Here is a 24,935-nt window from a genome sequence, read left to right on the forward strand (position 1 = left end):
AGGTGTAACTTGTTTGACAACCACTGTGCCACACACGTTGCCATGCGATATCTTTTTAAAATCAGTACACCGTGGTGGGGAAAAATGTCGTAGATTAACTAGCCACACTTTGTAGTAACATTAATTGGCGATATGGTTACAACAAGAAACTTATGAGACAATGAAATTTTCGATCTGCTACAAGTCCCAATGGCAACACAGGTTCTTGGAAGTATACTAAACAGCTAGCTAATATCACTGGATGCATCTTAATCTTTCAGTGCTTCGCGAAGCGTTACTTGATCATAGTTTTTGTCTAGTTCTACGACCACCGGCTGACCATACATAGTCAGTAAGGGAAAAATGACATTTGAAGTGATTTGCTGTAGGCCATGGTTCACCGTTCAGCCGCGCGTTACACTCGCGTGTACAGAGGAAAGTTGTAAGCCACGGGCCGTCGCACTACTACTTTAACAAGCACAAACTCGGTTGTCACAGCTAGATCTCCTTTACTGCTGTGTTACAGGCAGTGATGAATCCTCAACCTTTCACATATCACGGCAAGAAAGGCTTGCGGAAACTATGCAAGTTATTCTTCCGTGTTCAAATTTCCACACATCAGTCAGAGCTAACATTTCTGTCCTTATACATTATTCTCAACAGCATTCTTATTCTTCACTTTTTTTTAATGAGTAGTTACATTCACTGAACAGTCAACAGTTTATCAAACATTTTAAGCTTTCAATCATTTTCAGGATGTACACGAATGCATATCACAGGCCAATTCTTAAGGCTGAGTTTTAAGAATTGTTCAGTGCTTCATCGTCAGGAACTTCCCACCCTCGACAAAGTTTTGTAGCTAGTTTTGGTCAAAGGTTCGTTTCAAAAGAGACACGTTTCCTTCGCCCTTACCTCCGCTTTCCTCGTCCGCTAGTCGTCCACCTTTGGACAATAATCGATACAACCCTTTTTCCCCAGCAGAAAATTATGTTCCGAAAATGCTGGTAAACGTCAGAATCTTTTCTCAGCTCCCTCCTATGCGCCGTTCGTTTGAGGCGGAGTCAAACTCCACCCTACAGCGGCCCGGGCTACACTCTCAGTCAAACTCCACCCTACAGCTTGCCCGTACTTCACTCTCGGTCGGTCAAACTCCACCCTACAGCGGCCCGGGCTACACTCTCAGTCAAACTCCACCCTACAGCGGCCCGGGCTACACTCTCAGTCAAACTCCACCCTACAGCGGCCCGGGCTACACTCTTAACTTCAGACTCCACCTTACAGCGGCCGGCCTTCATTCTCAGTTATGCAGACATGGGGCAACGATGTTAGCTAAGATTTCTTAAACCGGATGCAGTTTTTCTTCAACAATGACAACAAAATGGGAATGCGGTAGTTCTTTAGAAATGGATAGATTAAACGAAACTGTCTTTGTCGCTTTGCTCGGTAGGTGCACATTACGACGTCTACTCGTATTGAAAACAATTTGGTTAGGTTTATCAAACTATAATTATAGCATGGGTGCTTAACACTATTAGCTATTTGCCATATTTAAATTAGACTGGAAATTGGTAGGATACGTCTAAAGCACTAGCGTTACTTTTTGACGAAACGAAGCTTGAAGTACTACCATAGACTACCATAATAACGCCATCTCGTGTTGTATAATAGTGCAGCAACAAAACAACTTCAGTATCTTAATATATGCCAAAGAAGCTTCTTCGTTGAAACAATTGCGTATTCGTGCTCGATATTCAATAAATGTTTATATCGATCTTTAAAAGGTCATTTCTATAGAGAGTTACGGCAGTGTATCTGCAAAACTAGTTGGATAACTCCAGGTTCCATTTAAAACTGATTTGTGCGACGGCTTTCAATCATATAAGCCGGTCTCACCTGAGTAGATATTCCTTAATTATGACAAACAGGAATTAGTTGACGGTATATGGAAATAGAGGCACACTTTTCCAAATGTGCATAATATTGTATGACAAAGACCTGTAAAACTAGAAATGTCATAAACAAAACTATATTTAATCAGTTGCAATCAGTCACTAACTAGATTTAATGAGCCAAACAAACTGCACAAAACGTGTCTTCACATGTACAGTTAACAGGGACTTGGCAAGTCCTGCAAGCTAGCTTTCAGTTCCACTATACAAGTCATTGAAATACTGATATTGCTTAAGTCAAGACTGTCAGACTTCCCTTATTCATGTGAGATGCCCTCCACCCTCCTCTATAGAACACTCCAGTTTATGTCTTGGTAGATGAAACTGTGTCTGGCTTAGGTTAATTTACAATATAGTGTCATTTAGAGCACAAATAAATTGCAACAGAACACATTATATTTGTTGTACCATATCTACTAACCTATGTTGAAGAAACTCAGAGGCACAAAAAGTGTTATTCAAATAAAACTGCACAAAAAAACCCATGAAATCTGTTTTGCACAAACTTTTTCCACTTATTCTGACTGAAAGAACAAAGATAACATGGATAAATTAACATATTTATTCTCAGCTCAAGTCTTAATACATTTACATAATGTACATATTTTAAATACAGCTAGTTTTCTACAAAAGTTACACTTGGATCAGTCACCAATTTATTTATTTACAAATAATTTTACAGCTTGTACTGTACATTACTCAGCAAAAATTGGTACAACTAACTGATCTCAGAGAAACTTATTGTAAACAGCTATTTCAGGAAAAAAAACCAAACAAACCTTAGAGCTGAACTGTTTTGGCTGTAAAATTAAAATCTCTCTCTCTCATTATGTATATGTATATATATATATATATATATATATATATATATATATATATATATATATATATATATAAATGATATATATATAAATGATATATATATATATAAATAATATATATAAATTATATATATATATATATATATATATATATATATATAAATAATATATATAAATTATATATATATATATATATATATATATATATATATATATATATATATTATATATATATATATATACACACACACACACACACACACATACATACAATAATATTTTCGACATGCTTAGAGTAAGGCTTCTTGAGGTTGAGCAGTTTGCATCATCAGGACCCAACAGTACTATACTGAAAGATATTCTTGAGGAAATGCAGATGAACCCAGCACTTACAAGTGTCTCCAGTGCAGTGTCTGAGAGTGCGGTCATCTTAAATGTTCAGAGTACATTAAACCCTTTTTTTTTTTTTTATGTCATCACTTCTAAGTGCATTGCTCAGCATGCAGGGGGACATCACAGCTGTGTAAGATAATCAAACCAAAGTCCTCCAACATCCAGTTTCATCAGTCTACTTTCGTGAGTCCCATCAGCTGACCTGACACAGTATGTGGCAAATTGTACTTTACAAGCCCTTTTAATTTTTTAGTTTTTTAGAATTAGAGTTGCCCTTTTCTTTTCCTAAGACCACCCAAGACAGACAGACTGTTAATGTGATGCTTCGGTGGCCACTGTGAGGAGTGCTACTGTTTTACTTACTAAATAACTGCAGCTGTGACATTGTTTGAAAATTAGCTGCTCTGTGGCAGTTTAGACAAGCAAAGGCAATGGGCCTAAGAAAACCGACCAAATCACACTCACACCTTTGTTTGAAATGCAGTTGATCTGAAATGTGTTTAGGTTTGTTAAGAACATGTCAGTGTCAACGCAAGAAAGTGGTGGCATGTCAATGGCTAAATTTAGTCTGATTCATTGAATAGTCTTGATGGTTGTGCATTTGTTTGTCTTATTTTCTGCTTTAGTGGTTCCAACGATGTTAGAAACTGGAACAAACCAACAGCAATATTTCACAGGTACAGCGGACTTGTACATGAAGTACAAGTTGTTTTAAGGACAAATTTCACTTTCGGTTATCTCCATATTCTACAACTCAATGTAGAACAGTCTCTTCTGTTTTTGATGAAACCTTAACATTTGTTTATCCTCAGTTTACTTGATTTAAGTGCTAATTATTTACAGACAATCAACCGCAAAGCAACAACAGGCTGTGCGAGAATCTAAAGTGATCTAAATTACTAATGGGACAGCAGGTATTTATACTTTTCAGTAGGCAAATATTCTCTCCCTGCTGAATTAGTGATGGTAAGTGAATCATGGGTGTCTACTAGATCACATCATATATAGAATTATGTAGTTTTTTTTCTAGGGTGTTGGCAATGACCATTAACATTTGGGTTTAAAAAAGGAGTATTCCCTTAAGTTTACATCCCTCAATATTGGTCACGGTGACACAAACAATATAAAATGATTATTTAAAAAGATGACAAAAATAAGAAAGCCACGACGTATATCGGACACCAACGCTAACGTACAATCCAGTTCTACAGAAATGGCAGCAGTGTGGGCTGAGACAGACAAGCAGCATTTGATCACTGAAAAATAGAGGGAGAACTAAAACAAAAAACTCCAAATCCTCATGTACCTACCATGGGATTCTGTAATCTGCCCTCAGACATCTTTGTTCATGTGTTCAAACACAAGAACAAAAGTGTCTGAAGATTCCAACTGGATAATGCCAGACAGGATTCTTTGGAATTTTCTTTTTCTACCTCTGCATAGATCATCAGATCATAGCAGCAGACTTTTATGGGGCGTTTGCCAGTATGTGTCCATTAGTATCTCAAAACTGTGTCAGCAGGATAGGTGCTACCACAGAGAAACCTCTTCACATCCTAATTTGAATAATGTGAAGCCACCGTTGTTTAAAAAAGGAAAAAAAAAAAAAGAATATCTTACATAGTGCCAGAGTAACCAGACCCATCCAGCAACACTTTAAAAATATATGTGCTTCTCACATAATTCATTAACATGCCTCAAATGGTAAGGCAGAAGCTGTTCCATTCTCCTTTCACTGGTTCTAAATTTGTCCATATTCTGCATCCTGGCCGTCACCCGCGGACCCGTGTACCTCATGGAGGTCAACATCAGTGATCACCATTACTAAGGACAATTGTCTCCGGGGTAGCTGTGGTTGCTGGAATGCGGGGCATCTTTTTGACAGGGCTGGGGATGTGCTGCCAGAGGAGAGAAACGCACGTCCAATCAGACACCAAGCAGGCAGAATTGCAATTTGGCTTCAGGCACACAGTGCTGCCATCTACAGTAAAGACCTGTTCCGTTCCATCTTACCTCACTTGTGGTAACACAATTGATAGGTCCTGCCTGCGGGGGCCCGTGCTCGTCTAGAGAGCATCTGGCATAATACCTGCGGTGCTTATCGTCCACGCAGGTCAGGTACCATGTTCCTGGGTACAGGTCGTCCACTGAACCCTGGGGGATGTAGTTTGCTGTTGGAGAGAAGGAGATGTCCATGTCATAACACAAACATGGTATACACAATTTTTTCAGTATCTCTAATCTATACTTTTAGCAAGTGATCGAAATAAGGGGGGGGGGGGGGGATCACCAGGACATATTTGTATGGAAACAAATTAGATCCAGTCATTTTAAAAGGCTAAGCTTAATCTGCACCCAGAAAAAACTCCACAGGAGTTTTAACAAGTGAAACTAAAAAGAGCAAATCCTAGAGTCAAGCAGAGTCGCCTGTGGCATACCCAAGTGATGAGTCTCCTCTCTCAGCTTCATGTTCTCAGCAAATACAGCAGGAGGAACCTTTTTCCTGGTGTCCAGTTGGACCTGCAGATCTGACAGGCTGGAAACAAGTTTATCCAGCATAGAGCCTGAAAGCACACATATGAGTGACTCAGATTGCCTCAATCAAGTGGTAAAGTTGCCTGTGTGATGTGAACGTGTGTGTTCACTGACCAGGTGTAGCATCCTGTGTGACCCTGATTGAGTAGAGTGTTGCAGCGAAGCCCGAGCCATAAGAGAACACACCGATTCTCTGACTCACCAGCTGCTGAGGCGTGTGTCTGCAAAAATAAAAAACACATCAGTCATTGTAACACAACTTACTGTACAGTGAAAACTCTTCCAAAGAGGGTTGGAAGCCCAGCAGACCTCCTAGAAGAAGACACCCTGGGACGTACTGTGCTAGAACAGATGCCAGGCAGCCATACACAGATGGGGTGTACATGTTGCCGTTCTGATTAGAGATGAGGAGGGAGGCCTTGGTTTTCTGCTCAAACATCTCCGAGCTGGCTTTCATGAAGGCCTTCTCCACGTTACGGTCGAAATACGTGTCCTCGACCTTCACGTCCCTTCATGGAAGAACAGGAGTAAAGTAAACTGAACAACAATGCCACACTGCTTATGTATAAATAATTCAAGTTAAGGGTAACTGGCCTTTTTATTGCACTACAATTGCACAAAATACCAAAGCAACTGGCCTTGCATGTGCATTTCTAACCTTTATGTTAGAGAAGCCATTATGATAGGTTAGATATCAAAGCAGCACAAACTAAAAGCTGGTCTTCAAAGTACTTTGTTTTATATGCTTACAAACTGCTTCATCTAGCGAGTTTTATTCAACAGATGGCCACTGACCTGAAGGCTTCCAGGCCACTATATGGGCCACTCTCCAAGTTGGGGTTGGGATGAGACAGGAAATCATTAAGCAGGAGACGGGCCAAAGACTTCTGAACCAGTTTACAGTAGGGAGAGTGGAAGACCATGAAGCCAAAGTCATTCAGACAGAAACGCCTCTCGAGACCCTCTGAAATGAACGGACAAACACTCGGCTAAGCCACAAACACACACCAATTTTTCCAACATCTAAAGTCTGGGTACCTGAGAAGTGCCTGGACAGCCGCTAAGCTAGGCTGCACTAAAAATGCACACCTTAATTAGGACAAGAGTCAATTAAAAAAAGAATCATAAAAAAATATCACTGCAAAAACCATATTCAAAATTCAAGTTCAAATTGTTTTGTAGCCATGACAAACTCTTACAGCTAGAAGTATTACGATGCACTCTGCTCACAATTCAATACAATTCTTGATACTGGACTCACAATTTGATTCTCACAATATATGAATCAAATTTTGCTAAAAAGGTTTTAGCAAAAAAGAATTTTTAGTAACCTGCTATTAAAATAGATGATTACAATTGTAAACAAAACGTACTGTAAAGTAAGTGTAGCTTCAACATTAAATAACCAAGTTAAAGCATTCCTTATAACGATGCAAAATACAGTGCAAATATTAAATAAGCATTTTTAATCCCCTATAAATAAATGCAAATACCAAGAAAACATTACTACTATTGTATCAAAATGTGCTACTTTAACAGCTTCGTCATAGCGCAAGTCTACTTTCATAGCTCAATACCTCTGGTGTTCAAATAACGCAACTGCATTAGATAGCATAAAGAACAGAACGCGATATCGTCCAGCGAGACGATGCACGTCACATTTCTGCATCGCGATCAATTGTTTCACGATGCATCATTACACCCCTACTTACAACATCTTAAAATACAATACTGTTGGTGTGCTGAAAGATACTATGCTTACTTTATGTATATAAAGAAGTCGGTAAAGAAATAACATGCACGATACTGCAATGCCTGTGGAGTGTTTAGAGTGTCAAGCAAACTCAAGATAAACAGCTTGTGTCAGGAAGTAAGCATTTCGCATTGCACACCTCTTTGCCACTGGGCTTGGATCTTATTGCGGTAGACTGAGTAGCATCTGTCTAATGCACTGAGGTAGCACTGGATGGAGAGCTTGCCATCTACCACAGGGTACTCGGACACCATGTCAGGCTTATAAAAATCATAAGCATGTTGCATATGGGTCCCTCGCAGACCTACCAAGAAAAATACAGACAATTAAAAACTGTTCTTTGTACTGGAAAACATTTTGGCACAGAAATGAACTGGATTGCATCTGACCATGGAAGTCACTTTGGCTATTTAATATTTCTGCAAATGTCAATTCAACACAAACAATGCTAGGCTTTCAAATTTAAAGGGGCTTACTTGCATCGCATCAGCATGTACACACAAAACACAGTAGTAAGGCATGGTAATGTGCTGACTTTGACCTCAGCTCTAGGAAAAGCAGCAACATAAGTGTGCCAAAGTTCATGTCAGCTGTGGTTTATAGGACCACATACCTCGCTCGAATGCCAGAGGAGCATTGGGCCCTACCAACATGGCAACTGCCCCTGCCCCTCCTGTTGGCCTAGCGCTGCCTGTGGCATACACAGCGATGTCTCCTGCCACAACCAGAGCATAGCGACCTGCCGCAAACAACCAATGAAAGGGGCGCTTACAATAAGGATGAAAACATCAGCAAATACTAAGATATGTTCACATGACTCAAGTTATTCCCACAGGACACAAAGAAGAAAAAATAATTCCAGCAGTACCATATCCAAGCATAACTTAGTGCTTGGAAAATGGGCCATGCAGTTTATAATGTCATACAGCACACAGACTCAACCTAAAGGCAAGTCTGTGCATTCATAAATTAGTTGCATCAAAAATCTAGAATGCATGAGTGGAGGATGCTTACCATCCCAGGAACTGGACTCCACCCAGTTCACGGCATTAAAAAGGGCAGCAGTGCCTCCGTAGCACGCGTTAGTAGTGTCGATGCCCTCCACGTCAGTGTTGCCCGACTCCTCAAAGAGCTGCATTAGGACAGTCTTCACAGACTTCGACTTGTCAATAATGGTTTCTGTGCCCACCTCTAGCCTTCCCACACTGTTGTATGACAGGCAGTTCCTCTCCATAAGTCGCTGCACCACAGTCAGACAGAGAGAATTTATGTCCTCCCGGTCCGAACAAAATCCCATTCGCGCCTGGCCAAGACCGACAGTGTACTTTCCAGCTCCGACGCCGTCAAACTCCTCCAGTTCCGCCTGGTCTACATACTGGGAGGGAATGTAGACCTCCATTGCGATGATGCCCACGTCTTTGGGCCAAGTTGCCACATAGCTTGCAGGGAGCGATCCAGGCATTGTGAATGGACTGTGAAGGAAAAATGTGCACCACCCTAATGATTATCCATTCTGGAAACAGCACCAGAAAAGTCAAAAACCTCTCAAAGTAATAAATCCTACTCGAAAGTCTTCCCTCAAAATACAAGGCAAAAAGTGTATTGATCTTATTAGCACCCAACTATGCAATACATGTAAATAACCTACTGGCGTAAAGGGCACAAACCTAGTACTCAGTGTCCCTTTACCTAGTTATATCATTCTAGACCAACAAGACCAAAACAGCGGCTTGGACCTTAGCTTGGATCTTACATTTTATGCGTTAGACCTTATCAGACGTTGATCTGATTACACTATCGTTTTGAAACAAAAATTAGCTTATACATAGATCTGTAATTTACCTTCTGACTTCTACTATCACTAAAACAACATGTTCGCTTACATGAAACTATCAACCGGTAGACGTTATTTTGGGCGCTTTCTACGAAGTTACACAACTTAACATTTGAAACGTGCTCCAACTGTTTTTGAACAGCTAAGTAGCTTGTTAGCTATATATCTAGATAATGTTCTTTAATTAGCTAAAATACCTAGCTAACTGCTCCACACTTTGGGACAACAGCAGCACCATCGTTAGCTATCCTATTAGCTATCTTTTCAAAACGAACATCCACAGATGTAACTAATTGGCTTAGACGCCTAAGCTAGCTAGTTTGGCATCTTACATCGTCAATTGCTCATTTCAAGTTTGACGAAATTAACTGGCTAGCTAGTAGTTGTATGTACAACTAATAATAGTTTTGTGTTCAGCAAACGTTAAAAAATATGCTGGCGTTAGCTATCTAGGCTTTGTAGTTAACTAACAAATTAAACTGCCTAGCTGGGCTAGGTAGCTACAGAGCAAAGAACCGTATATTCTAGCAAGTGCGTCAGCTAGCTGGCTACCTACCCGGCTTACTAGCCACCAGCTCACAAATTCTCAGCAGAAATTTACAATTTAACTCCAGGGAATTACCTTTATAAGAGCCCCTACAATCTTATGTTCCCTTACCTTAGAATCATATATTAGAAACGCTCTGAATGTCAAAAGGAGAGTTGCTGACACTTCCAGAGGTTCATAAGGTCAGTTTTTCATGTGATGGGTGTAGTCGGATAACATAACCGACGGACTATCTTCCGTTTCAATACACTGGAGATCCGCTATAGTGCATAAGTTAAATAAGTGCATAAGTTAAAAGAATAGATGCTCTGTGAATTATACCCCTATTATGCATATTACCTTTTTTGGCAAGGAAAATATTACCAAGGCTTGTAAATCATACGTATATAAAGTCTTCCTATTTTGCACGTATGCATCTCAAGCTTAGCCTTTGTGAAACGTCATCATCATCATCATTATTATTATTATTATTATTATTATTATTATTATTATTATTATTATTATTATTATCATCATCATCACCATTACCATTATAATTGTTAATATTATTATCAGACTGAAGACCCATCTATTTGTGGAATATTTAAAGGACAACTGACCCTGCTCCCATATTGACTGACTAAATTAGTACTTATTGTAAGGTATTGTTTATTACACTGATGTTGTTTAACAAACTCTAGCACTTACTGCTTATTACACTTATCATTGTTTAAGATAGACCTTACGTACTTTGTACTTCTAGGTATCAGCATTGATCCCTGTATTTCTGCAGTATTCTAGTTAATTGGTATATTGGACTCTAACTTAATGTACTATATTAGGATATTCTATGAGTAAACGACAAAGTACTTTTGTAAGTCGCTCTGGATAAGAGCGTCTGGTAAATGCCGTAAATGTAAATAATAATAATAATAATAATAATATTAATAAGAATAATAATATTATTATTATTATTATTATTATTATTATTATTACCACCATCATTAGTAGTAGTAGTATTCATTATTATTATTATTATCATCATCATTATATCATCATTATTATTATTATTATTATTATTATTATCATTAGTAGTAGTAGTATTCATTATTATTATTATTATTATTATTATTATTATTATTTAATAGTAGTAGTAGTTGCCAATGCTTCACTGTTCACATTGCCTATTTAAAAAATTGTGCAGCGACTCGAGAGGACAGTAATTAATTTTAGAATTAGCATATGCTTAAAGAAACATTAGCAGTAATGAATACAGAAACAGGTTTAAAATGTTTTTTAAATAGTTGACATATAGACAGCTGTTTCACTTTAGTGCTGCAGTTGTGATGTGACTGCAATTTTAGGACTATGATTATCCTACAAGTTTTCACTGATGTAGTGTTTCATTAGTTACCACAGAACCATCAAGTATGTTCCTTGAAATGAAATTATGAAATTTATTTAACATTTATTACTTTTAATATTCTTTTTTAAGTGAACCATTATAGGTTAATATGCTCTACAATAGTTGATCGATTTAATAACATCATTTTATTCCGTAATCCAGTTGCAAGATTAAAAATGTTCATATTAAATATATCTAATGTAGTATGCGAACATGTAAACTGTTGCTTGTGCTTGTGGCAGTAAGTAGAACAGCCTATATATACAAAACGGAACGTAGGCTACTTACCTATGATTGTTTTTTAATCATAAGTTATTTGCAGATGTGATAGAAGAAATACAACTCACCTTTACAAATGTTCAATTCTTCAAGAAGTATAAGAAATAATCACTAAGATTTTTGTGACTTATTGATACAGTTGCTGCATGCAGCGTGGAAAGAGACTGCTTGGGCAAATAGCTTACCATCTCTTTATATATGGTAAGAGGAGTATACCTGTACGATCGATATTACTCTTATGAACACGTTTAACGTGCCCAATCATCACAGAGAAAAAAGATTCTGAAAGTTATGTTGCCCGCCCCTTCAAATGGCAGACCAATCACCGACTTCATGGGCAAGACATGCTAGTGGTTCAATGGTGTGAGTAAATGACGTTGTATGGTGAGAGAGCGATGACCAATCAGAGAAGACATGTGACTCCTGGCCATGTAGTCAGAGATATTTGTGTACGAATCCGCGGGGAATCTTTCGGATTGTCACTTTAACGACGTTAGGTTGGATATTCAAATACATAAAATGATCTTCACATCCTATTTTATGAATGACGTATTTGACACAATATTAAAAAGAATGAACATTAATTAAGAGTTTTCTTTTAAAACGCGTGCACGTATCACCGGATTTCTATTAAGTATGATTCAATTTAATAATACTTTATTTGTTGCAAAAAAATTCTTTATTACTTAAATGTCTCCAGTAACCTATAATATATCTAAACTTGAAATGAGTTTAAGTTGGATCTACTGTTCATCTTACAATATAATGGATGTTAACTATTCGAAAATACCTGTTATCCTAAAATTCCGGTTTGTGTTTGTAACACTGGCTTCAAGTTCTCTTTAAAAAAAAACCTCTTAATGTTACTGCAGGAAAAAGTCACCCTTTAATAGACTTCAGAAAATATACATTGAAGATATTATGAAACGTACCAGGACAAACTGTAAGGCAAATACATTTTTATTCTGATAAAGTTGCAGATAATGTTTTAAAACCAAATTTATTTATGTGGCCTACTGCCCATGTAGGCTAATCAAGTGGTATGCCATTCCTTTCCATCTTTACTCCAGATGGTGGCTACACACAAATGGTTATAAAATAGATCTGGCAACTCTGTTAGTGTATGAACATTCTGACAAGAGAACATCTGAGGAAATTGGACTTTTACATTCTTCTGGAGGTCCAGACAAGATCTTGTCCAGATGATGGTGCTCTAGTTCTGAGAGTTATGTTCATTTTTCAATGCCCACTTGATGCCCACAAAATAATGGATTGGTTTTTTTTCTAGCTAATTAATGTTGGATGGTGGTTGCTTACTGACTATTTTCACATGGTCCTTTTTATTTGGTATTTATATACTACACATGTTATACATAATACAATGAGAGTTAGAACTTTGGCAAAGATGAATTAGGAAACAGCACTGATCTTCACATTCTCAGTGTTTATTTGCACACGTGGTATATCTTCAGCTCAGTTTTCTAGCGTAGGTCTAACATCAGCCATTCTACCTACACTGGAGAGAGGTCAGAGTTCAGAAGCGAGAGAGAGGGAGAAAGGAGAAAGGGGTGAGATTGTGCCAAAGGCATCCAATGAGTCCTTTCAACTACCCTGGAGCCTGGCCAAATATCAAATGTCAACTCGTGAATAATGTCATTAAGGTTATCACTAGGGGCGAGAAGATTAGTGCAGCAATCAGGGCCTATCACTGAACATATACCACATCGGCTGGATAATAGATAGTCTAAGCCATTTGGTTTTGCATAATCATCATCTTGTGTGAGATGATGCAACCCTTGATGTGGCCAAGAGCAAGTGCTCGTCATTTATCAGTCAGTCTACCTGTTTTGATAAGGTATGAACCTGATCTAGTGATTGCATTAACCTAGTGAAGTAAGGAACTAAAGCTTTTAGCATCTGGGACCATGAAGTCTGCTGACATGCATTGGTGGTTAGAGAAGCCAAAAACTGTACTCAAGTAAAAGTACACATAGTTTAAAATAATAAATACTCAAGTAGAAGTAAAAGTAGTCATTTAAATTATCAGTTAAGTAAAAATAAGAAAGCATCTGATAAAAAGACTACTCAAGTAACAGGTTACTTCTGTGGAACTCATTTAATAGCACAAGGCAACTAATATATATATATATATATATATATATATATATATATCTGTGTGTGTGTGTGTGTGTGTGTGTGTGTGTGTTTGTCCCACAAACTAAAATATGAGGTCTTCATAAGTCTTTTTACAGTGAATTCAAATCTATTTTAAAGATGTTTCTCTCAAGCATGGTTTTTAAGTGAATTTTACATGATATGTGTTACTTATTCATAAATAAAGCTGTCATTACAATTAAACATGTAGAATCTTGAACATCCCTCTTAAGTGTCCAGTAATAGTTTGCGAACATGAAAAGCTACAGTTTCCAGTATTCCATAGGCCTTCTATACATGACGATATGAGTATAATTGGTTGTAAGCTATTTGTCCTATTTAATTAGACAGCTAAAAGCACTTTGGAAAATGTCTGCTAAATGCCATACATGTAGATGCAAATATAATGGAGTAATGGAACAAACAAACAAAATAAATAAATAAATAAATAAATAAACTATGGTTAATAGAGAAATTCTGAGAACATATTTGGATTCAGCATGCAAAAATACTTTATAGACAGCTGTTTTTGTCACGGAACACGCCCATTGCCACTGGTCGCAGTCGCGTATGTGTGTATGGATATGTATGTATGTGTGTGTGTGTGTGTATGTGTGTGTGTGTGTGTATATTTTTGGAATCTGAATTGGGATTGGAGTTAGCCAGAGTTCAGGAGTCTAATGGCTTCTGGGAAGAAGCTGTCGCACAGTATGGAGGTGAGGGACCAGATGCTGCAGTACCTTTTTCCAGATGGCAAAAGGGTGAACAGTTCATGTGAGGGGTGTGTGGGGTCTTTCACAATGTTGGTGGCTTTTTGGATGCAGCGTGCTGTGTAGATGTCCATGATGGAGGGAAGAGAGACCCCAATGATCTTCTCAGCTGTTCTCACTATTCTCTGGAGGGTCTTGTGGTCAAAGACGGTGCAGTTTCCAAACCAGATAGTGATGCAGCTGCTCAGGATGCTCTCTACAGTACCTCTGTAGAAGGTAGTGAGGATGGGTGATGGGAGATGGGCTTTCCTCAGCTTCCAAAGAAAGTAAAGACGTTGCTGTGCTCTCTTGGTGATGGAACTGGTGTTCAGAGTCCAGGTGAGGTTCTCCGCTAAGTGAACACCAAGGAACTTGATGTTCTTGACGATCTCCACTGAGGAGCCGTTGATGGCAAGTGGGGAGTGATCTCGCCTCGCTCTCCTGAAGTGAACAACCATTTCTTTTGTCTTGTCAACATTCAGATATAGGTTGTTGACCTTACACCAGCTCACCAGTTCTCGCACCTCCTCAGTAGCATGCACACCTCAGCAGTCATCCATGGCTTCTGGTTGGGGCATGTGATGATGGTCTTGCAGACAGTAACATCATCAATGCACTTGCTGATGTAGCCAGTCACTGATGCTGTATACTCCTCCAGGCTAACAGTGTCACCATCAGTAGCAGCCTCCTTGAATGTGATCCAAGTCCTGAAGAGCAGAGATGGCTCCTGCTGACGCTTTGAACATTGGTGTAGGAGCTGTACTCTCTTAGAGACATAATGAAACAAAACTACATCCATTGGCATATTTCTCCTGAAAATTATGCCAGGGGAACAAAACTGTAGCATAAGAGAATGCGAACTGTTGGCCAATAAGCCAGCTTTGGAGGAGTGGAGGCATTGGCTAGAGGGGGCTAACCATCCCTTTTTAGTTATCACTGACCATCAGAATCTGGAGTGTATGCGTGCGGCCAAACAATTGAAGCCCTGTCAAACCCGTTGGTCATTATTCTTTTCAAGGTTTAACTTCAAGATTATGTATCATCCAGGAATTCGCAATATGAAAGCTGATGCCTTGTTCTGTATTCATCTAGAGGAGAATGAGGAGAAATCTGGTGATAAAGTAACCATCCTACCTACCTGGGTGCATCTGGCATCTATATGATGGGATATAGATGAAAACATTGAACACGCCACACAAGGCACTGTCACCCCAACGGAATGTCTGGCGGGCAAACGTTACGTACCTGCCTCTTGGTGGGACCGTCTAATAACTTGGGCTCCTTCCTCCCTCGCTATGGGCCATCCAGGAGAAACACTTACTCATCAGCTCCTGGCTAACTGGTAATGGTGGGAGAGTATGACAAGCGACATTCACTGATATGTTTCATTATGTTTACATTTAAATTTACATTTACGGCATTTAGAGGAAGACCAGCAAGTAGCAAGTTGCAGTAGTCAAGTTTTGAGATCTCATGTTCTATCTGCAGCCAGAGCAAGACTCCTAAGACTCTGCCTGCAGGAAAACTCATGCCGCTTCCTGTACCTGAAAGACCCTGGTCTCACATTGCCTTGGATTTCACCACTGACCTCCCCTGTTCCAAAGGTAATACTACAATCCTTACTGTAGTGGATAAGTTCTCTAGAAGAGTGAGATTCATTGCTTTCCCAAGCCTACCCACAGCCTTCCAAACTGCTGAAAAGTTATTCACCCAAGTATTCCATATATTTGGCATCCTGGAGGACGTATTATCTGATAGGGGACTTTAATTCATGTTTCGTTTTTGGTCTTCTTTTTTTGAACACAAAGGGGTAGCCTCATGTCTGGTTATCACCTGCAGTCAAATGGACAATGTGAACAAACTAATCAAGAACTGAACAAATTCCTGCAATGTTTTTGTACATCAAAGAAATTGCACAAACCTCACTAACTAGTTCTTCCACCAGTGTAACACCCTTTGAGTGTATTTTAGGTTACCAAGCCCCTATGGCTCTGTGGACTTCTATCACAGCTGATATCCCTGCTGTGGACAAGTGGATGCAGCATGGCGAGAAGGTAAGGGAGGAGACACACCAAAATATCAAACACGCCCTACAAAGATACCAAGAAATAGCAGACACAGAGGGGACACCCCGACCTACCAACCAGGTGACTGAGTGTGGCGATCTACGTGGGACTTCCATAAGCCAGGGTTCTGCCACAAGTACATCATCCCCTTTGAAGTAGCCAAACGCATCATCAAGGTCACATACCAAGTCAACCTGCCTTCACACTTCTGTATCTCAAGGTCCTTTCATGTATCTCTTGTCAAGCCTGTTATTTCAGGTCCTTTGGATGAGGTCTCTACAGATGATACCCTGCCTCAGCCTATTGATTATGACGGCACTCTGGTATATGCAGTGCGCCGCATTCTGGACTCCAGGAGAAGGGGTGGTTCAGAACAATACCTGGTGGACTGGGAGGGGTTTGGCCCTGAGGAACAAAGCTGTGATACCCTCGCTGTGAGGTACTGGATCCCGGCCTCCTTTCGGACTTCCACATGAGATTCCTGGGCAAGCCTGCTCCTCGTCTGTGGGGTCGCCCCCGCCACCTTCCTGCAGAAGATTCTCATGCTGGACCGGAGTCCGCCATGCTGGCAAGGGGTTGTCGCGGTCGACCTCATACCTCGGCCACCCTAGACTCTTTGGAGGGGGATACTGATTTACCGCCCGACCCCCTAACTGCTCCTTTTATGCCTGCCCCTTTTTTGGAATTACTGCCTGGTTTTGGATTGCTTTTCTGGTTTTGACATGGACTGTTCTAGCTTTATGATTTGGATTCCCTCTTACTTTGCTCTTTTGGTTTTGACCCTGGTTTGTTCAGCTACCACAGATTTGAACACTAATAAAGCTCCTGTTTTATATCCACGAGCATCTGCCTGGCCCATCACATTAGGAAGGTTGCTAAGATGAGAGTTTGAAGGAGTTTTACAAGTGACACTAATCCTTTTGTCTATTCACATGCCCTAGTTGGAATTTCACCAAAAGATGGGTTTTCTTCAAAACTTTATACTATTTGGAGTGATGAGTTCAGATGTACTAGCCAATGGCAGTGAAGTAGCATTACATGCATTATATGCATCCTTTTCTGTGACAAAGGATTATCCATTCAGTCATGTCCAACTCTTGGATACCCTATAGGCCAGTCCCCTCCTGTTTTTCACGGCTCCTTTTAGTTGCCTGATGTTCATTCCTGTGTCCTGCTTGATGGCATTCAGCCAATGGGTCCTTGGTCTTCCCTGTTTCCTTCTACCACTGACCATTCTGAGTAGCATGTCCTTTTCCAGCGAATTTGCTCTCATTACGTGTCCAAAATAGGTAAGTTTCTGTCTAATGATCTTGCGTTCCAGGGACACCTCTAGGCTGATATGCTTCAGAACAGCTTTATTGGCAACTATAGCTGTCCATGGGATTCGTTAGAGTTTTCTCCAACACCACAGCTTGAAGGCATCGATTTTTCTTCTGTTTGCTTTCGTCAGTGTCCACATGTCGCAGCCATATGTCACGATTGGGAACACTATGGCTGTAATCTGCCTTTGCTTGATGGTGACCACGACATCCTTGAATTTTCATATTTGGTCCATGTTCACCATGGCCGCATACCCCAACATTAATCTACACTTGAACGCTGCTGTCGAGCCTCCACTGTGATCAATGAGGGACCCAAGGAATATGAAGCTATTGACCACTCCTATTTCTTCATTGTTAATCTTTATGTGGACTTCCCTGTTGGCAGTGGTCATGATCTTGGTCTTCTTGATGTTCAGCTGAAGTCCCATCTTCTCGCCTTCTTGAAGCATGTGTATTCTGATCCATTTCACAGTGTTGGTTTTACGGGGTAGGTCACCAAGTCTTTCCACAACCGCAGTTGGTGTGTCGTGTTTCCACCCTCCCGGCACTTTGAGTCGACTATGAGGAGGGAGGGTCCTGTGACAAAACATTCATTAATTTCAGTTACTGTTTAACTATGAAAAATATTAACTGGTTGAACTGCATGAGCATGAAAAATAGAGCGTTTGTCAATTTGAGACTGGGAGTGCATACCAAGAAATTCCCCTGTGTACAGTATGCTCATCAGCTGTGGGACACATATTGGGATTTGTAACTGAAAAGATGCTCTCTGGTTAGGGAAAATAGATGAGCAAAAATATTGCCTCCTAAATCAACAAATGCAATTTTGAGGATTGGGTTAATTCTTACTGCTTTACCCACTTCTAAGGTGTGATACTGAGTGTGATGAACACCTATAGTGGTCTTCTACAAAAAAAAAAAAAAGGCAGGTCTGCCTGATCTTGCAGCTGTGGAAAGATTGTTACGTACATTGTTAAATACATATATACAGTTCATGGAGACATAATTGGCTTCATGTTGCGCGTATGCTCTCATGTGCCATATGAGCACAGTCCCACGAAGTGAAGTTTTAGCACTGAACTAATTTGGTAATTCTAAATTCTTTTGCCTTTAGCCTTTTGCCTTTTGATGACCACTTCATTCCTGGTTGCTGTTAGTTTTCTCTAGTTTCTCCCTACATTCTGTCTCTCAGAGAGGACGGGTATGGCAACTCACAGTGTGTTCAATCCTTACCTGCAGGAGTGGTCCCATAGCCTATAAACCTGGTTCTTCCCTGCGTTTTACCCACTTTTTCCCAACTGCCCCTAATGCTCAGTCTAGGCACTGTGAAAAACATGTAGCTAAGCTTTTTCCCCTTCACACTTAACAGCAGAATCTGAAATGATCAGAACCTGATAAGGCCCATCTCACCTAGGTTTATTATGTTTCTTCACCATGACCCATTGTCATTGTTGTTTGGGTCACAAAGGCTCAGAGCTGCTGAACATACCAGGGCTGTTTTCAAAAGTAGCTCAAAAGCAGTCCGTGTGACGTTAGTATATTGGTTCATTTTGCCCAGAGTTACCTTTAAGCAGATTTCACAAGTAGTTCTGAAATAACAGCATAAGATTCCAATCAATGGCCTATAGTACATGCAGAGTCCTAAGAAGGATCATAATTTGTGTACTGTAGTACAAAGTGACATTGCAGCAATAGCAGAGCTTCTAGCAGGCAAAATTCTATTAGGGCTGTACATCTAGTCCACTGATACTGTATATCCTTATGGTAATTTAGTCCACTGAAACTGTACATCCTTGCAATAATCTAGTCCACTCATAATCTGCTGTATACGCAGGCCAGGTAGCTTTCAGGAGCTATTTGAACTGACCAGAAACCATTAGACATGTCAGTTACAGAAAAGCAAATGTAAAAAAAAGCAGGAATGGCATCAAAATGGTTAATAGGTCAGCAACCATCAGGGTTAATTTGTCTTTTTGCTGTTTGGTCAACCGTGAGTTGTCACCATTGGCACTGTGAAATGATGAAAGTGGGCTGATGAGCTGTGTGTCTCTTTTTTCAAAATGGTCTATGATTATAAGTATTATAATAGGCTTAATGCCCTGTAATGCCTCCCAGTTGATAGGATATTGCTTCATAACTGGAGGGTGGCGACCTGTAAGAAAAACTCTTTTCACGTCTAAAAGATATCTTTCTCTTCAGAGAAATTCACATATTTCCCATGCACAGGAATCAGCTTTCACTGACCTTTTAGAGACCTCAAGATGTCCAATGCAATATGTTCTAAACCTTTCCCACCACAACTGCCATGAAATAATTTAATTTAGGCAATCAATCATCAACAGGTACAGTTAAGAGTTAGTAAAACAACGGCATTACTCACTCCCTAAATGAGAACACATTTGATCATTAAAGGCAGTTCCGAAGGCTTCACAACTTTCCTCTGATAAATGATTTGAGCTCCACATTAACAAGAAAATAAACGTCCTGTTCCCCTATTTGAACACCAACAAAGAGATAGTTTTCTACACATTTACTGATGGCACAAAATGCACAGAACTAGTTTAACACAGGAGCAAGGTAGGGGGGAGGTTTACTGACTGCCAGACAGTGCTACGGCACAGCATTGACCATGACAGATATCTGTTGCAAATCTGATGAGCTTCCCACAGAAACATTGTTCATGTCTGAACTGTTTTTTTGGGGGGGTTTTTTGTTTTGTTTTTTTTACACACACAAGGTCATCTAAGGGAACATACCCCACTTAACAGCTTGGTTTCATTGATGTTATCTTTGTTATTACCTACCTCAGAAGTCACCAGTTAGTGGATGTATTTGAGCTAGCATAATTTTAGATGCTTTAACATGAAAGTCGTCTGATTCACAGTCACATTGGTCTTCCTCTAAGGAAATATAGTTATTAGAGGCCAGAGGTGTCACCTAAATTTAGCTTTGAGCCAGTCCATGTTTTGCTCACTGTCAGCAAGTTGCTGTTCAGAGTCAGTAAATAACCTCTGAAAGCTCTCACAATTTCTGAGCATAGGAAGCAGATGTTTAATTATTTTTACACTCATCTAGAAGCCATGCTCTATCAGTGGAAAACATTAAAAGTAAAAATACTGAGTTCTTGTTTGCGCATTCTTTATTACAACCTCATCAACCTCACAGTCTAACACAAGCCATCCTACCTACGCAGGAGAGAGGTTAGACTTCAGCAGCGAGAAAGAAAGAGAAAGCAGAAGGGAGATAGATAACACAATGGGTGCATGAGACCTCGGAGGCTTCAACCCAGCATGTTACCACCTCTTAATCTTGGACTGATCTAAAATCAGTTCTTATAGGTCTTTCATCCTATTTTTTAAGTATTGGATATTTGAGTTTTTAAATACAGAAAGTACACCGAGTCTTTCTGTGCCAGTTGACTCCCCTGCCTAAAAGAAATCTGTACACTGCTCTTCCAACTGAATACATGATCACCAGTCTTGTTTCTTAACACCATACTTTATGAAATGCTAGAACCCAGATCAGTATTCTTTAAGTTCCTCTTCCTTTCAGTCATATAATGACTCCATATAATGACTATTACTGACTCCAAACCAGTCTTACAGGCCTCCTTATGGCATCAAGTCTGGCTCTAGGTATTTAAATATACTGCATCTGAATTCTCCTTTAAAATTTAGTTTACATTTATTTCATCTAGTTGGCATGTTGCCACCATGTTCAATTCATGTACTCTTCCTATAAATCACCATATTTTAGCTGTATGCACTAGGATAATGAAATAAATTACTTGCTCTACTACTGTGTACAAATAGCGCCAACAAAGCCTAATGAAATTAGATTTGCACATTGTGCTGGAGTCTTGCAAAGGTCTACTCAGAGAAATGTTGCTATATCTCTGACAGAGTATTGCAATAATTTTTCAAATACCCTCCTGAAAGTAGGGAAATGCCATCATTACCTGCAGCTGACTTTTTATTTGCAGTTCCTTTCTGTTTGGCATCTGCTATACTACACCTGTAAAACATTATAGCAGAAATACACAAGAGTCTGAAAAAACAGGACAAAATATATACGAGAGTTACAAGACCATTTTCCCATTTTTATTTTTTAAAGATGAACACCAAAATAAGTCAAATTTGTTATAAAATGCTTCAAATGGGGTAAAAACTTTAATAATTAAAACATCTCAAATATACTTAAGATTAAAGGATACAGCTTAAGCCAATTTCATTTTTTTCTTAACCCAGAGATCTCATGAGTTTATTTGCACAATAAAAAAAAGGTGCTAATAAAAGTTAGCCCTTAAGCCCTGGAAATCTTTGAAAAAGAGAGATCAAAAACAAATAACAGCCAAAAGAATATATATTTATATATAATAATATATATATATATCGAGAAAGTGAACTTTGGTAGAGGAAAACTCTATAGGACACCTGAGGTAGTAGAGATTGGAATAAAACAGCAATAGTCTTTTTTTTCAAAGAAAGGGGGGGGGGGAGAGAAAACAGGGAAGAGGATGAGAGAGGGAAAAGTACCAAGTAACAAGAAACAGCATCTTTTCACACAATTCCAGTCCAGCTTAGATCCAAGATGACAATACACAGGCAGAAAATAAACCTAAAACATGGCCAGAAAAGGAAGCAAACTGAAGAACAACTGAAGTGTCAAATTACAGGCTTTTGCCTTAAGTAATACTGATTAGCTTTTATGAATTTGACCAAACTGATCGGTTTTCCAGTATATAAAAGGCAAAGAGTGCATAACTAACTTTAAAGCTTTTACAAAAGACATTGAAAAGAAAGATAAAAGAAAAAAAAATCCGAAGCAGAAACAAAAATATGTTTTTATGGAAAAAGTGTGGTATAAAAATACAGGAGTCAAGTAAAATAAATTTAGCTACCAAAAATTCATATATATTTACATCTTAACTCTTCAAGCCTGATCAGCTTGTACTCTACACAAAGCAATAAGACTTGCATTAAATAAAGTTTTACTTCTCTTAAAAATAATCTTGAAATTGTCAAATTGTTGACCTCCCTTCACTTGATTTGAGTAAAGGAAGTTCAAAGTTGTAATGCAAAATTTTCCAAGCATTTTTGAATTTTTCAAAAATGATCTTATCTTTTCAGTGATGACCACTAGAACACCAACACTTGAAGAGTTATAGCTCATATGATTATAGCTCATATGATTATATTATAATCATATGATTAACATGATTTAGAAACATGCTCAGCATTTCTTATCAAAAAGAAAGGAGCAGGTTTCTTTTCAAATCCAACAATATTTGTAAGAAGAAAAAGGCAGAATCTCAGTGACATCCCTCCACCACAACGATCAACAGCATTTATATTCATTACAGAGAAGACCATGAGGTGCATCAGAAATGCTCAGGTGGACACTGATCCTTTTAAAATATTTTTTACTGGATATCTGCTTTAGGAAGCACTAAAACAAATCTCACACTACATTTAAAAAAAAATATATTTAAAATTGCGTGACATCAAACAGCACCGAAAACATGACTGATGAGAAATTCTCTCTCTCTCTCTCTCTTAAAAAGCTACCTCAATAAAAATGATAGCTGAAGGCTCATGAATTTATAACCAAAGACATATGGGCAAAATGAAATGCAAGACATTTTTATCGTAACATTGTTAAGAATTCAGTGTGGATGTGCAACTGGGACTGGGTCTAAGTCAATTGAAAGCCCAAAACAGAACCTCAGTTAAACCCAGAAAGCTAATATATCCTTACCTGTAACACATAAAAAAAATCAACCATTTACAAGGGAATTCCAATGAGATTTGGAGGAAAAAAACACATGTAGACAAATACAGGCATTAGAAGCGTCCTCATTCAGCATCACACTGGCTGAACTAGCCTCTCTTCCTTTCCAAAATCACCTTTCCCTGATTCACTCATGGTGTTTTACATTTTACAAGAGAAAACGTGATAGCCCAACAGTAAAAAGCACAAATGAAAGCACAAATAAAGTAACTGTGAGAAGTTCAAAGCCATCAATTAAAAAACAGGCTTCATTATGCCTTTATGTTAAACAAAAATAATCAGTTCTCAGGGGTCTGCAGAGTCCCTGCAATCTGACTGGGAAAAAAATCTGGCTACATACATTTGAAGAAAGAAAGAAAGAAAAAAACAAAAACAAACAAACAAACAAAAAAAAACCTCAACAAGAAGCTCCTTCCTTTGATAAATTCCCCCCCCCCCCCCCCCCCCGCAAAAAAAAAGAAGCATTCCCCACAGCACAGAGACTCGCCTTGACCGAGAAAGTATAAGGACATGGCACTCTCACAAAGGCACTGTCAAGGAAGGTGAGTCTTAGGCTGCTTTTGTTTTATGTGCTAAGGCTACAGCAGTAAGGACCCACTGTTTGTTTGTGTGTGTGTGTGTGTGTGCGTGAGCGCACGTGCGACAGAGCTAGCACTAGTGCTGAGGGGAACAGGACCAGACAGTCCCTTCAGTAGTAATAGCAGTAGTGGTGTGCTAGCGTGGCTTCTCTGGGGCCTCAGGGCTACCAGTGGCGGAAGATGGGGTGTTTGAGCAGCTCCCGGGAGGGAGGCCGGTCAGCAGGCTGCAGTTCCAGGCAGCGCAGGGTGACGTCCCTCAGGCCCGGGGACAGGTGTGAGGGGATGGTGGGTGCGGTGGTGGCACTGGCAATCTGAGGGTGGGTACACATTAGTGTGCTTAACAGGCAGGCTTCTGCAAACCGACAGACAACTTAATAGATTTCTTAAAAAAATGTCACTGTCAAAAGCATTGCTCTCGGTTATTTCTTTTGGTTTTCACAAAATGATTAAAGTTTACTGTCATCCGAGCTTCATAATACAGCTGCCCTTAGTTACAGAATAGAAGAAGAGAGGAGAGGAACCACATGCACATAATGGTTGTTTTGCCATGTGACTGACCTTGAATATGAGAGCCAAGTGGTTGGAGTGCTTCTCTGCATTCCAAGGGGGCTTGGCGCAGGACATCTCGATGATGGCGCAACCCACACTCCACACGTCACAGCTACGGCCATACTGCTGTCCTCGCAACACCTGCAGTGGCAAACAGCACCATTAAGAGCCCGTACACAAAGTGCCTACACCACTTACACACACTTTATTGTACACTACACATACCATGTGCTATATTATTTAACTGATACTG

The 24,935-nt window shown here is 39.4% G+C and overlaps 3 protein-coding genes across 15 annotated transcripts in view; all 3 read right to left on the minus strand.

Annotated features, from left to right (window-relative positions):
- The window catches only part of tln1 (talin 1), a 62,703-nt gene extending 61,519 nt beyond the window's left edge, over positions 1–1,184 (minus strand). For all 6 annotated transcript variants that reach the window (XM_081701938.1, XM_081701939.1, XM_081701932.1 and 3 more), the window contains exon 1: positions 892–1,184. The gene's annotated coding sequence lies outside the window, so the exon portion shown is untranslated. The remainder of the gene's footprint in view (positions 1–891) is intronic.
- Positions 1,185–2,996: 1,812 nt separating this feature from the next.
- On the minus strand, positions 2,997–11,661 carry hmgcs1 (3-hydroxy-3-methylglutaryl-CoA synthase 1 (soluble)). Of its 3 annotated transcripts, none has more exons than XM_081702893.1 (10): positions 11,543–11,661; positions 8,445–8,902; positions 8,044–8,169; positions 7,570–7,734; positions 6,473–6,641; positions 6,016–6,186; positions 5,792–5,898; positions 5,581–5,706; positions 5,156–5,313; positions 2,997–5,040 (listed from the first exon to the last, which is right to left on the minus strand). In XM_081702893.1, exons 2-10 carry the CDS (start codon positions 8,890–8,892, stop codon positions 4,951–4,953), a joined length of 1,560 nt encoding a protein of 519 aa, XP_081559019.1. In that variant the 5' UTR covers positions 8,893–8,902; positions 11,543–11,661; the 3' UTR covers positions 2,997–4,950. The 3 variants fall into 3 exon arrangements, with proteins under 3 accessions (XP_081559019.1, XP_026864797.2, XP_081559020.1); XM_027008996.3 differs by lacking the exon at positions 11,543–11,661 and adding an exon at positions 9,923–10,052; XM_081702894.1 differs by lacking the exon at positions 11,543–11,661 and adding an exon at positions 9,887–10,003.
- Positions 11,662–21,843: 10,182 nt separating this feature from the next.
- Positions 21,844–24,935, minus strand: part of map3k1 (mitogen-activated protein kinase kinase kinase 1, E3 ubiquitin protein ligase) — a 32,420-nt gene continuing 29,328 nt past the window's right edge. For all 6 annotated transcript variants that reach the window (XM_035535324.2, XM_035535328.2, XM_081702084.1 and 3 more), the window contains 2 exons: positions 24,692–24,823; positions 21,844–24,444 (listed from right to left, as the gene is read on the minus strand). In XM_035535324.2, the coding sequence (XP_035391217.1) occupies positions 24,298–24,444; positions 24,692–24,823 (279 nt within the window). In that variant the 3' untranslated portion in view covers positions 21,844–24,297. The remainder of the gene's footprint in view (positions 24,445–24,691; positions 24,824–24,935) is intronic.

This window comes from Electrophorus electricus, chromosome 19 (genome assembly GCF_041902795.1).
Source record: "Electrophorus electricus isolate QZ-2024a chromosome 19, ASM4190279v1, whole genome shotgun sequence".
In the NCBI taxonomy this organism is placed as follows: Eukaryota; Metazoa; Chordata; class Actinopteri; order Gymnotiformes; family Gymnotidae; genus Electrophorus; species Electrophorus electricus.